This window comes from Haemorhous mexicanus, chromosome 11 (genome assembly GCF_027477595.1).
Source record: "Haemorhous mexicanus isolate bHaeMex1 chromosome 11, bHaeMex1.pri, whole genome shotgun sequence".
NCBI lineage: Eukaryota > Metazoa > Chordata > Aves > Passeriformes > Fringillidae > Haemorhous > Haemorhous mexicanus.
The window spans coordinates 6314627-6327934 of record NC_082351.1 but is presented as its reverse complement, the minus strand read 5'-3'; the positions used below and the strand labels follow the sequence as shown (position 1 = coordinate 6327934).

At 41.5% G+C, this 13308-nt stretch overlaps 1 protein-coding gene across 13 annotated transcripts in view; it reads left to right on the top strand.

Moving 5' to 3' along the window:
• ATP2B2 (ATPase plasma membrane Ca2+ transporting 2) overlaps positions 1-13308 on the top strand; it is a 403287-nt gene that overhangs the window by 354599 nt on the left and 35380 nt on the right. For all 13 annotated transcript variants that reach the window (XM_059856152.1, XM_059856154.1, XM_059856161.1 and 10 more), the window contains 4 exons: positions 3664-3843; positions 4807-4894; positions 11244-11350; positions 11977-12168. In XM_059856152.1, coding sequence (XP_059712135.1) covers positions 3664-3843; positions 4807-4894; positions 11244-11350; positions 11977-12168 — 567 coding nt within the window. The remainder of the gene's footprint in view (positions 1-3663; positions 3844-4806; positions 4895-11243; positions 11351-11976; positions 12169-13308) is intronic.

Here is a 13308-nt window from a genome sequence, read left to right as displayed (position 1 = left end):
TCACGGGTGTCAGGATTTATTTGGATGGAAGTGATAAATCAGGTAATTCTAATAGAATTGTCCCAGTCCTGGCAGCCTTTACCTTCCCTTCAGTGGCATTCCTGTGTTTCCTGGGGAAGAATCAGGATTCTCCTTTGCCCTGCGGTGGTGTTGGGCTGTGCTGTGGATCCTGTGGGACATGGCTCCTGTGCATCCAGGAGTGATCCCATGTGGGAACACCAGCTGTTTTGGAGGAATTCTTCCTCCCTCCTGCTTCCAGGGATATTCTTGGGATGCTCAGGGAGCTTTCTGGCACTCACATCTCCCCCATACACTAAAAAACCCAATTTGAACCAGTTATTTAACACTGATGTCCAGCAATGTTGAGTTTTCTCTGGAATGCCCACCATGGACACCCATGGCTTTTCCATATTCCCAGGTTAATTCAGACACCACCTTAGTCATCAGCAGCTGCTGGATTTAGCAAGCACTGAACTACTTGCTGGATATTTATATTTTGTGGGTGTGTTTTTTTATTTTTCTTTGATAAATACACAGGAAGAGAACAAACAGAGTGATGCCCTTCTCCTGCAGAGATTCTCTGTTGATCCTGACACTCTTTCTGGCTTGATTTTAATGAGCCTGAACTGGCTCACACTGATCTGCCAGAAAACGCCTCCAGTCTGTTATTTCTGGGAGATGAACATAAATCCCTTCCAAATATCTCCTATTTATTTGTCACCTGATTGGGAGAGATATTCCTGTGTTGGACACTTGGTGCATGCGTGCTTGCATTGGAAATTTTGCTTTGCAGAGGGAAAATAAACCCAAAAAATTGTGAAATGTGTACTTAAGCTCTGCAAAACTGATGGAAAATATCTGCTTCCTCTGCCCACTCAGTCTGCCAACACTCTTTCTCCCTTACAGCAATAAAAAAAATATGAACAATATTTTAACTGTAATTACTGTACACACTATTAAATCAGTTACCACCTACCAGCTGTCCAGAAAATGACAGGAGAGGAAAACAGGATGATTTCTCCAGTAAGATGGGATTTGAGACGTGTTTGCAGCTGGGGTTGCCCTCCCCTGACCTTGTTCAATGGGACTGACCCTTTTTTGCTGCTTGCACTGTAATTTATTTTTCTCCTTCATAGTCCACCCATTGGGCTGCTTTTCCAGATTTCCATCTAAATCTGGCCTGTCCTATGCATGAGGGTCACCACAGCTCCAAGTGGGTACCAAAAGCATTTCCAGCTGACAAATGGGATTTAAGTAGGATTATGAACGTGGAAACTGGGGAGAGCAGGGGTCATTTGCTTAAGGAACAGACTGAACCTGATCATACATTCCCCTACAGAAACCTGTTTCACATCACTAAAAGGTTTCAGGTGGGAATAATTTTTCCATGGTGTACAATTTGTGGGGAAAATATTCCCAGTTGGAGGGGAGGAAATGGGAAGATATAGCTCAGTCCCTCAATTCTGCCCTTGATTTTGTGATCTGTGCTGACAGTCCTGCAAACAGCATGTCCTGTGAACACACTCAGGGTGGAGGGATTTGTCTGGGAATCCTGGGAAAAGTGCTGCTCTGGTCCTTCCTCACTCAGGTATTGGTTTAGGGAGACATTTTGGAAAACAGGAACTCCACAAAACGCCTTTAATAAATATTCACAAACCTGGTGTGAAATTATTCCCAGGTTGGGAGAACCATTATCTGGGGTGTGGTGGAGGGCTTTAGGGTTTTCAGTGCCTTCCTGGTCCCAGGAAATCCCTCAAAACCCAAGGGTTGCCATAAAAGCCCTCAGCCATGTCCCCTCCTTGTGGCTACAGAGGAAATGAAAATATCTAGAAATGCATAAAACTAGCAGTGTAATGTTGGAGGTGGTGTTTCCTTTTCTCAGCTTTTTCTGCACTAATGGATGAGTCCACTCAAACTGGCATTGAGTAGCACAGCACATTAATATCTGTGCAGGAGGCTGTGATCAGCAAGGTGCACTGAATACAGACAGTAACATCCATTTTGATACCTTTCCTCAAATAGTTGTGGGGTTTTGAAACATTTTTTAATAATTGTGCATTGACATCTTCTGAGTAGGGCACTTCACTTCCCTGTAGCTCTGTGAAGGGCTTCAGCCTTCATGATGAATCCTGGGGGGCTCTAGACTCTTGTAGGTAAAAATGAAATTTAGAGAAGTAGTGCTGCGCTGGAGAATGACATCCAGGCTGTTCTGGACATGTTAAACACATTCCTTGTTCTCCCACTTTAAATAATATTGCAGTTTTTCTCTTGAAGAAATAATGCTTTCATAACAATAATGCAAAATAATGCAAAAATGTGATGAGACTGAATTAATTGGTTAGTGATATTTACTTAGAAATTATAATTAATTGGGATGTAGTTTAAGGGAACAGAATTTTTTTCTGCATATGAAACTGAGCTATAGACATGGAACCTTTCTATAGCCTTTATTTACTGAAGTACTGTATTAAAACAGCTTTATTTAATTATTAGAAATCAACCTTTTCTTTTAATTCCTGAATTTATTTTTTATAAAATGAGATGTATATGATGCCAAGTCAGAAGGGAGCCCCTACATTAATCTCACAGTCCCTGAATATATTTCTCTCCCTGATACATTTCCTGTGCAGCAGAAGTTTATCTCATGCATGAAAAGGCATTAGTCAAATCAGGCTTCATTTTAATGATTTTGAAATATGCAAAATAGTAATTTTAATTTTAAACTCCTGTGTTTAGGAATTCCACCTGTTGATAAGCATGAATTAAGTAGTGCTAAATCACAATAACTTTTAAAATCTTGTTGAAAGGAAGGTTTGGATCAGAAGTAAAGTCATTTTCTGTACAGAATGTATGTATTATCCATTCATATTTACATGTTTTGAGTAGTTATGTTCAGCTTGCTAAAGGTCAAAAAAGCTGCAGAGCACTCATTTTTATTCTAGCCAGGAGAAAGTTGAAGGAACTGATCGAAAAGATATTTTTTTTACTTCTTGATACAAGATTTGCCTTGCTTGTGGAGTGACCCCAACTCCACAACAGTCAAGTAACAACAAAACACCTCTGATTCCCCTTCCTGCTTCAGGCATTCCTTAGCCTGAAATTTTTCTGGATGGGGACACCTGCCTTGTGTTTTCTCTGTGATCCAGGAGTTTTCTTTGCCCTTGCCTTGAGTCTGTGATGGCTCGGAGGGCCCCTAGAGCAGAGGCCAGGCAGGTTCAGAGAATAAAGTGGGGATGGGTTAAAGCCTTCAGCAGGCCCAGCTTGGGCAGCCACAGCCCCCAGAGGCTGCACCCGAGGTGGGCGATGGGCACGAGTTTGTCACAGAGTGATCACTTTGGGCATTCACACATCAGGGGTTAATGCTCCAATTCCAGCTCAGGGAATGAAGGCATTCACCCCCAGTTTGCTCCCCCCAAAACTCACATTTTTTTATACTTTTTGGGGCCTGAGGCAGTGAGGTGTCCTTGAATTCCAGGCCCAGAGAGGAATTGTTGTGCATCTTATAACGTGCCCAATTTATTAGTGTGGCAGTACCTGTGTGTAATCAATAATTTCATCTGACCAAAATGTGAAGACAGTTAACCAGCTCTCTGTATGGAGTTTAGAGTTACAGTACAGGAACTGAAAAACACAAAAGCTAAAACCCTGAGGGATCCTCTGCAGGTGCCAGAAGCCATCCGGAAGTGCCAGCGAGCCGGGATCACCGTGCGCATGGTCACCGGGGACAACATCAACACTGCGCGTGCCATCGCCATCAAATGTGGCATCATCCACCCCGGAGAGGACTTCCTGTGCCTCGAGGGCAAGGAGTTCAACAGGAGGATCCGAAATGAGAAGGGAGAGGTAAGTAAAACCCAGTGAAAACCCAAAATATTCTCCTGTACTGGTATGCGCCTTGTAAACAGTAAAGACCGCTTGGAAAAAATTCCTACTTTTTTCTCCCTCTAAATATTTGTAATTCAAAGCAGTGGTGAAATTCCAGTCTTTACTCTTCCAGGATCAGTTTAGTGCAGGCCTAATTCTGCAGTGTTTAGAACCACTGCACTACTCCACAAGAAATCAAAATTAAGCCCATTAAGGGAGCTTTATGGCAAGGAGGAGAAGGAACTCAACAGCAATTTTGCTCCTAAAATGCAATCTGTACTGAGAACCAGCTCCTCTCATTTCTTTAATTTATTCCACTTTCTCTAATGTACTCACAGCAATGATTTGCATTAAAAAAAAAAAAATCCATCCTTTTGAAGGTTTTTAATTCCTCATCAAAAATGGAGCTCACACACAGTTCTGAAAAAGAAAAAACTGTGCTGGCTCTTAAATCCATCATAAATGAGTGGACACAGTCATTTGCTCCCTGCATGGACAGGTGGAATCCTGGGAATGTTAGTAAATGCAACAAGTTTGGCTTTGTTCCTGTTGCTACACAAGAAGATCTTGCCATTGTTGGCACTAAATGAAGGATTTTGGGTTCTCCTGTGGAGTAGAACAACAAACTTGTGAACAGGTTTGATCAGCTTTGAGTAACTCCAGTGCCCTTTATCTAGAGTGATGATTTTGGGTGGAATTATCCATAAGGTTGATAAGAAAGGCTGGTTAGGTATTGAGGAAAAATTTACCTGTCTTAGCCAGCAGCTGAGCCCTGTTAGTACTGGCCTTGTCTTCACTTGCAGCACTGGATTTTTCTGTGCTTTGGAGAAAAGCTGCAGGTTTGAGCAATGAGGGGAATTTTCTGACACGACAGCATAAACTCTGCTCATTACAGGCTGGGGTTTTACTGTTTGGGTTCATTTTTTGTGTTCCCCCCTGCAGATCGAGCAGGAGCGGATTGACAAGATCTGGCCAAAGCTCCGGGTGCTTGCTCGCTCTTCCCCCACGGACAAACACACTTTGGTAAAAGGTGGGTGCAAACTGCTTGTGGGTGGGTGGAAATCAATGATGAAGGTGTTGAAGCACATCATCTGCTTTGATTTTACTGCTACAAATCCACCTGAGTTGTCATCTTTAACTGCACATCCCTACACCACACAAAGAAAATTTTCTTGCACTCTTGTGTTTGTGCCATACCTCAGCCTTGACATGGAAAATAATAGGAAACTCCCTGGCAGGAATAAGAGAAATAGCAATAAGATGCCTGGCTAGTGGATTTAGGCAATCTCATATTTGCCTTGTGACTTTTAATTGGAATGAGACTCAAGCTGGGAGGGAAAATGTGCATTTAGTGGCCAGAAAAAAATATTGCTGGGAGACAAGATATAAACAAGAAGGGATGTAGATTTTTTTGTCTATGCCTGCACTGCTTTATGAGGGGAGCAAGAGCAATCTCAGAGTGAATCCAGTCACTCCAGTGCGTCTCTTCTCCCAGAATTATCCTAAAGAGTATTCCAAGAGAAAAAACCTTTTCCTGTCACAGTGGCAGTTATTGGGAGGGTGGAACTGGGAGCTGCTCAGTGGAGATGGGGATTTTCAGCCCATTCCATTTTTCCTAGAGGCTAATCTAACTGTGGGATTTCCACTGGCTCCCTTTAGATTCCTGTATTTTTAGAATCTGCCCTGTGGGAAGTGCACCATACAAACTCCATTCTCTCCCCACGCTGTCTGCAGATGGAATGCTCCCATTAAAGATGGTTTGGTTTGCAGTTTCCTTCTTTCTTTTGATGGCCTGACATCTTATTCAGTTGACTTTGAGGCTCACACTTCATGGCTGATGAAATCAGGCAGTTTCTGAGCAGGAATAACATCATTTTTGGCCATGCTCAGGTAGAAGCCCTGTCAGCGGGTTGCTGTTTCCTGATGAAGAAAGAGCTGGAATACTTTGCTAAGGCCCTGGAAAGTCTGGAGAGCCCCTTTTAGCAATTCTTGGAGCAGCTAAGTTCAGGCTGAGATCCAGCTGATCACATACCTGTTTTCAGCTGTTGACTACTCCAATATTAATCCCCATTTAGGTAGGAAATCCTTCAGGTTTTGTTTCTATGATTCCATGCATGACTGATTACAAAGGCATTTGAGCATCGTGCAGTTTTAAAAAATGCCTAAATGACTCTAGAGCAGAAGTTCCATTGTGAATTTGAAGACTGGATCAGCTGGGTTCTTTGGGCTTGAGACCAGGTGGAAATGGATCATCCTGGCATGGTGCTGGATGGAGACAGAATGTATCATCTCCATCCCCCCCTTTCATGTGTAAATCTTCTAATGTACACAATTTATTAGTATGGCAGTACCTATGTGTAATTAATAAATAATACACATTTCTGGGGGAGGTGTGCACCAAAATAGTTTTCCAGCAGGGTTTTGTTCAGGATTGGAAAGGTTTGGAGGCATTTTTATCTCCACGGGTCAATGTTAGACCTGCCCAAGGTCAGCTGAAGTCTCCTCAGCAGAGCATCTCAAACCCTGTGCTCCAGGATCCTGTTCTCAGAGAAAACAGCCCTTGTTCAGCCCAACAGCTGATTTGTTTCAGAAACACAACAATTTGTGTTTCATTAAGTGGATTTACCAAGTCCCTCAGGAGTGCTCGTCTGAATCATTCAGGATTTTCCCTCAAGAGGAGCAGGAAACCTTTGCCAGGGAAATTGAAATCAATAGAGAGCTGGAGAAAAAAGGAACAGCAAATTGTTGATGGTCTGTAGCATAAGCACTTTGACAGCCCAAAAGATATTTACTCCTACTGAATGCCACATGCAGGTACCACAATTAATGTTTGAAAGATGTGACAAGGTCGAGAGAGCAATTAAGTGTCTTAACAAAGTTCAAGAACGAGTCTGTGGAAATCATGATGGAATTTTTTGGCTGGTAATACTCTAAGGGCCATTAAAAGTTACAAGAAACTATTTAAATGTTCACTAGTTTTGGGCCTCTTATTAAAATGTTATGTTTTTCTCAGACACTTGAGGGATTGAGAGGATTTTCTCCCCTTTGATGTATTCTATCTGCTCTAGGCTGAAAACACACATCAGAAAATAAACTTTTTTTATATTTAATTTTTAATGACATACAGCTGCTGGAGGGAATCTTTTTTTCCCTTAACATAGCACAATCCCACCCAGCAAAAGGATCATTTTTATTTTTCACTTTTGTTTTCAGTGCTGCTCAGGGACCAGAGAAAGGCATGGTTCAGCATTTCAGCCTGGGCAGACACTTGCAGTCAAATATTTATGGCTTTGAAGTAGAGGTAGATTGGAAAAACACCCATCAGAGTGGTTTATCATCACAAAGTGCTTCAGTGAAACCAAAATCCCAGTCCCACTGAAATACAGTTTGGGATGGGTTTTAAGACACCTTTTCATAATTTTAAAACTACTTGCTTCATATTATCATTTATCAAATTCAAAATTTCATATTTTTAACTGTTTCAAAATATAACAAGTAAAAACCCCATCTCATTTATACTGATGTGAGGTTATAGTGCTATTGCTGAAATAATTCAAAATTGTCAGTTTATCTTTTAAAAACACTGTGGGAAACAACTGTTTAACAGTGATGGGGAATAGAAAAGATCAAAGAAATACTCAGTTAACCAATTAAACAAGTGGTTCCTTCTAAGATATTTCAATTAGACTGGAATTATTTTTTTGGTGATATTAAAACCAGCTATTCTCATGTAGGGCTAATTTGTTATCAAACAGAAAGGGAACTTCAGGAAAAAAAGATTTTTAGTAATCACCCTTAATTACTCAAATATTTCAACTATTATTTCATGGCATGGTAGTATGTTCATAACCTCATTAATGTGGAAAGCTGTGAGATGGGTAGAATAATCAAAATACAGAAAATTTTATTAATTGATGTCCTGAACTTTGGGGAGGAATTTTCATTTAATTCCCAATGCTATTTGTAATGTCATATAGAACATTTTATATAAACCTTTAAACTTCTATCCAGGCAAGCACCCAGGCATGTAACTGAAATAAATTTGAGCTTTCTCCTTCAGACAGATTTTGCAAATTCTTGTTACATTAACAGGGAGCTTCCAGAAGTTTGGAAATACTAAAAACTAACCTGAAGAGGACGTGTTTATGAAAATACACGGCTGTACCTATGTTTGGCTTGTCAAAGAAACACAAATCTGTGTGATCCTGAGGGAGGATCAGCTTTCCTGCCTCTCTAACCCTGAACTGGGCTTCAGCTCTGAAATCCTCAGCTGGAGATGTATTTACCTGCCTGTTTTAAGCAGTTGAGACAGAAAGAAATCTCTAAACCAGGATTTTTTTTTTTTCTCCCAGGAGTTTCTTACTGATGCAACTCTAAGGGTGATGAGCAAGGATTGTTTAAGTGGAGCAGCACTTGTTCCTGTGACAAAGGGAGAACCTGGGGCTGCCTCTAGTTGGGTTTGAGCTGAGCCACGGGTGCAGAGGAGACATTGGCTGATATTCCCTGAGTTATTATCCTGAGTGGATTTGATTTAATGCTTACTTAGTGTTAGATGGGAGGAAGGTGGGAGATGGAGGATATATTTCAGTTTTGTATCTTGTATTTTGTACTTTTTATGGCAGGCTTATGCATTTAGAGCCCTTCTTGACAGCTCTGCATGGTTGTTTTAAATCTGATCTTTGCCCTCATCTGACACAAGCTGCTTGCTCTGAGAAACTTGTGTCTTATGCAAGCCACAGGACAAATTCCTGCCCAAATTTCCTGCCCAAATTCCTGCCACATCAGCAGGATCCCTGTGTGCAGCACACTGTCATGTTCTGCTCGAGGTGTGCTCCTGGGGCTGTTGAATGAAATTCTTTCTGACAGGAGAAAGTCATGGCCAAACAGCTCAGCAGAGGGAAGGGGCCAGTGAAAGAGCAAAGGCTGTCTTGGCAGGAAGCTTTGCTGAGAGTAGAAGAATTCCCCGTGAAAACCTGTTTTTATTAAAATTCTGTATGTAAGCATTCAACTGGAGTAAAGCTGTATAGTTGGAAGAAATTTCCTGGTTGTTAGACATGATTGATTATTACTGGAGCTTCTTTTCAGCCACTTGGACTGAGTGCAAAGGCCAGGGAATGTTCTCTTTACTGGCAGCCTGTCAGCTCATGCCCTCAGTCACATTTTTCCCTGATCACATCAGAGATTAATCCCCACAGCTCAGAGGGAGAGCCCTTCCTGGGCATCCTTCCTCTCTTTGGTCTCCTCACACTGTGAGTTTTATCTGTGCACATTTCTCAGTACTGGAGGGAATTCTTGAGGTGAAACCTTATCACAGCCATTGACAGAATATTAAAAACAAACCTTAATGTGTTTGGAGGGAGGCACGTGCTGGGAAGAAGGCAAGCATTCAGCAATGGGAGGAAGCAGGGAGGAGGAGGAGATTAAAAGGAGCTGGTAGAAGTCAGGGAGTGTTGGCAGAGCTGTGATAAATCCCCTGAATCCCAAATAATCGTGGCTGCTCCAGTTTAGAAATTTGTCTGACGCACAGATGGGAGTTTTGCAAAGTCCTTCTTTCTTCCATGGGTAGCTCTGAAATCCATCCCCAGAATTCCACATATTTCCTGTGGCACTCCCAGCAGGCACTGTGGGGAAGGTCTGGGGCTCAGGTGCTGATGTTACCTGAGACTTTTTCATGTCTGGTTTCCCATGGCTGCATTCAGGTCCGTGCTCTGGGCTCATCCTGGCTGCACAGTTTGGATTTTGGGATAAAAGTGTCTCCTAAACCTTGTGAATGAGTTGGCAGTGCCCAGGAATTGGCTGATGGAGGGCAGTTGGTGGCACAGTCATCAGCACAGTCACTATTTATATCCATTTATCTCTATTAGGAGATCATTTGTTTGAGCCTCTTCAACTTGATTTGGGTTGTGCTCCCACTTGGAGCCCAGTTGTGAGCGGATACTATCGACCTCTTTGGAGCAGTTAATACCTTAATGAGCCAGAGATTTTAATGACTTTTTTTTTTTCAGAAGCTTAAACTATTAATTTAACATCAAAGGATGTGTTAATAACAAGACAAAGTAAATGCTTTTAACAGTAGTGACAGATGATGTTCCTGTTTATTTAGTAATACCAAAGGCAAATCACCCCAACAAACTGAAAGCTCTAATTGTGAGATCTTATCAGAGTAATTGTCATTTTTCTGAGATCATACTACCACTGGAAAGTGAATAGGGCTTTTTTTTTTTCTCATTTTCATAACTCTGAAAAATACAGGGCACTAACTGCTTGCACATGGCACTGCAATCTTCTGATAAGCCTGAACCTTGCCAAGAGGCAGCTATAGCTCTGTAATCTGCAATTTCCTATTTCTCCTTGGTTATCTGATAGGGGAGGGATTTTATTTTTTCCAGAGCAGAGTGAAAGCTTTTCACACTTGGTAGGTTTGGATAATTGTTTTTGGAGGTAACAACTTTGTGCAAAATGTGTTAGCAAAAGGAATTCTGTCATTTTCCTCCCCTGAGTTATCAATATGGAAAGGTGTTCTGGTGTCCTACACAACAATCCTGTGTTCTGGACTTGTGCTCAAATGGACCCTGACATGGAAATAGAAACATAAATTCTGAATGATCTTCATTCTACAAAAACCTGAGCTGCTTCTGTAGCCTCTGAAAAAATTCTTCATTATTTTCCTGACTTTCCTTATCTGCATAAGTGGAAAATAATTCCCTGCAGCCTTGTTGTGTGAAAAACTTGATTCACCAAGTAAAATTGCTTTTTATTTCTCTCAAATGAACACGAAAGTAGAAATTATTTTATTCTATCTATTTATTAAAATGCTTGGTTCCAGAATTTAAAGAATTAGTTTGTATCTTTGTTTGACAAAATTGAACACAGCTGCTAAAATTCTCCAGCTACATAAAATTCATCAATTACTTTTGTTATCTTTAGGTTAAGATGGCCTCTAAGTAAAGCTGATATTACAGATGGGTCCCAGTTTAGGAGGGCCCTAAACATGAACTTAAGTTTTTGGCAAATCCTTTCCATCAGTGTTTGATCAGTGCTGGGCTGTGACACTTTAAACAGCAGGAATCTGCCAGAAGGACATAATGAGCTGCTCTCATTGCCTTTGAAGCCTGAGCAGGTTGTGTTGATGTGTTGATGATACAGGATCAGAACTTCCCATGTAAATCCTAATGGTGATATTTAGTAGTGGATGGTGGTGATGCCACAGCTTTCATCGTTATTTTCCTTAAAGATCTGCCTTTTTAATCTCTGTAAAACTGTGTGGTGTTATCCAATTTGTATTATACAGCCCCTGCTTTTTTACAGGGACGTTTTATCTTGCTAATTATTGCCCATAAATGTCTGTAAACACACACCCATACATGCATTTTTTGCAGGTATTATTGACAGCACACAGGTGGAACAGAGGCAGGTGGTAGCTGTGACTGGGGATGGAACCAACGATGGACCAGCACTTAAAAAAGCTGATGTTGGCTTTGCAATGGTATAATCTTGATGTTTGTGCCATTATGAATTTGCTGTAAGGGCTTTTCCATTCATTGAATGTGAAGTTGTTTAGTTATTACTTGTCAGTGAAGGAATATAATGGTGGGAATGAGTTACGTTGGCTCAGAATCCTTTAATTCACTTGGATTCACTGGCATTGCTTCTTTTGATACTTCTTCAGGATTTTGTCTAATTAATTATTGGCTTTATGCAGAATCCTGTGCCCATGCAGAAAAATGAACTTTTTCTTCACAACACTGGAGTTCTCTTTTGCTGTGGTAAAATCCATCACTAATTGGAAAGGTGTCTTCTATATGTAGTCCGACTATATATAATTCTATACATAATTCTCATTTTTGTTACCCATTCTGTTCATGGATAATAAAAACCCACCATCAATGACAAAAATACTTAGATATTCAGCAGTCTTTAAGCTGATAAAACACTCAGAGCCATCACCACACAAATTCCTCTGCTCTCTGTCAATTCCCTTTTCTGCGGCCTAATTCGCATCAAAACCAGGCCAAATGAGCAAAATTCCAGGAAATATCAAAAGCTGGGGGCTTTGACTATGGAGATTTGTGCTGTCCAGCAGGGAATCTCATTCCCAACCCCTGTCCCCAGGGCATCGCGGGCACGGACGTGGCCAAGGAGGCCTCGGACATCATCCTGACGGACGACAACTTCAGCAGCATCGTCAAGGCCGTCATGTGGGGCCGCAACGTCTACGACAGCATCTCCAAGTTCCTGCAGTTCCAGCTCACCGTCAACATCGTGGCCGTCATCGTGGCCTTCACTGGGGCCTGCATCACCCAGGTGAGCAATTCCTGCTGGGATCCTGCTGAAATCCTGCTGGGATCCTGCCAGGATCCCGCCATGATCCCGCTGCAATCCACGCTCCCAGTGGATGGGGCCTTGCATTTGATTCCTGCTTGGCACACAGCAAGTGCAAACGGACGCCTTTTCCTAGGTGCTAACATGAAGAGCTAGGCGTGGTTGAGGGTGACAGGGGTTTTACCTTGGTATTTAATAAGGATTTTTGTGGTGTAATGCTTCACCGAGGTGGGGCACGCTGAAATGCGTACACGATAGATCGCACGTGCAGTTTTATAGACCTTGCAAATAACATATCTACAAAAATGCCCCAATGAGAAGCTTGAATGAATAGTGTGGTACCTTTGTATCTTGAAGTATTTATTCCTGGCTGGGTTTAATCTTGGTTTACAGGATGTCTTTGAGAGGAGACCTTGTTTTTTCAAGATAGTGTAGGGCTTTCTGGCTTCTAACTGTGAGGCCTTTAGGATGTTTGGTTTTCTGGCTTAATAGAATACCAGGACTATGCTAAGTTATCAGACTAGAGGGATTACAGATATGCATGCTAAGGGCACTGAGAATACATAAAAGGTATAAAAAGAAAAGACAACAAATTGTTGTGGCATCAAAACCTTTGGAAATTCTCCTGAGCATTCCAAGGATCAGGCTGCTGAGGATTAAAGAGCTGCTGATGTCAGGCTGGATTAATCCATCTTTTTTCCCAAAGGAACTCACTTTTAGGTGCTTTTTTGCCATCCCTGAGCCTGTGATGGTCAAACTGAAAGCACCATGGGTTGGGAAAGGAGCAGGTTATGTGAATTTTTTCCTCTCAGAATACCTCACCAATGAATACATATTTTTTAATGAATTGTGGAATGAGGTTATTTTGAAGACAGCAGTGCTGACCCATGGAAGTAACCCCAACCTTTTTGACTGATAAAATTATTTTGTTGCTTTCAGGCAGTTATTTTTAATTCCAGATGCAGATGACAAACCAATTAAATGACACATAGAGTTGGACTTAGACCTCTCTTTCTTGCACTCCATTAATCCTTCATTGCAATCCTGGTGCAGATGCAAAATATCCAGGTCATTTGCAAGAAGCACATCTCAAAGAAAACATCTTTTTTCTCTCAAATTATA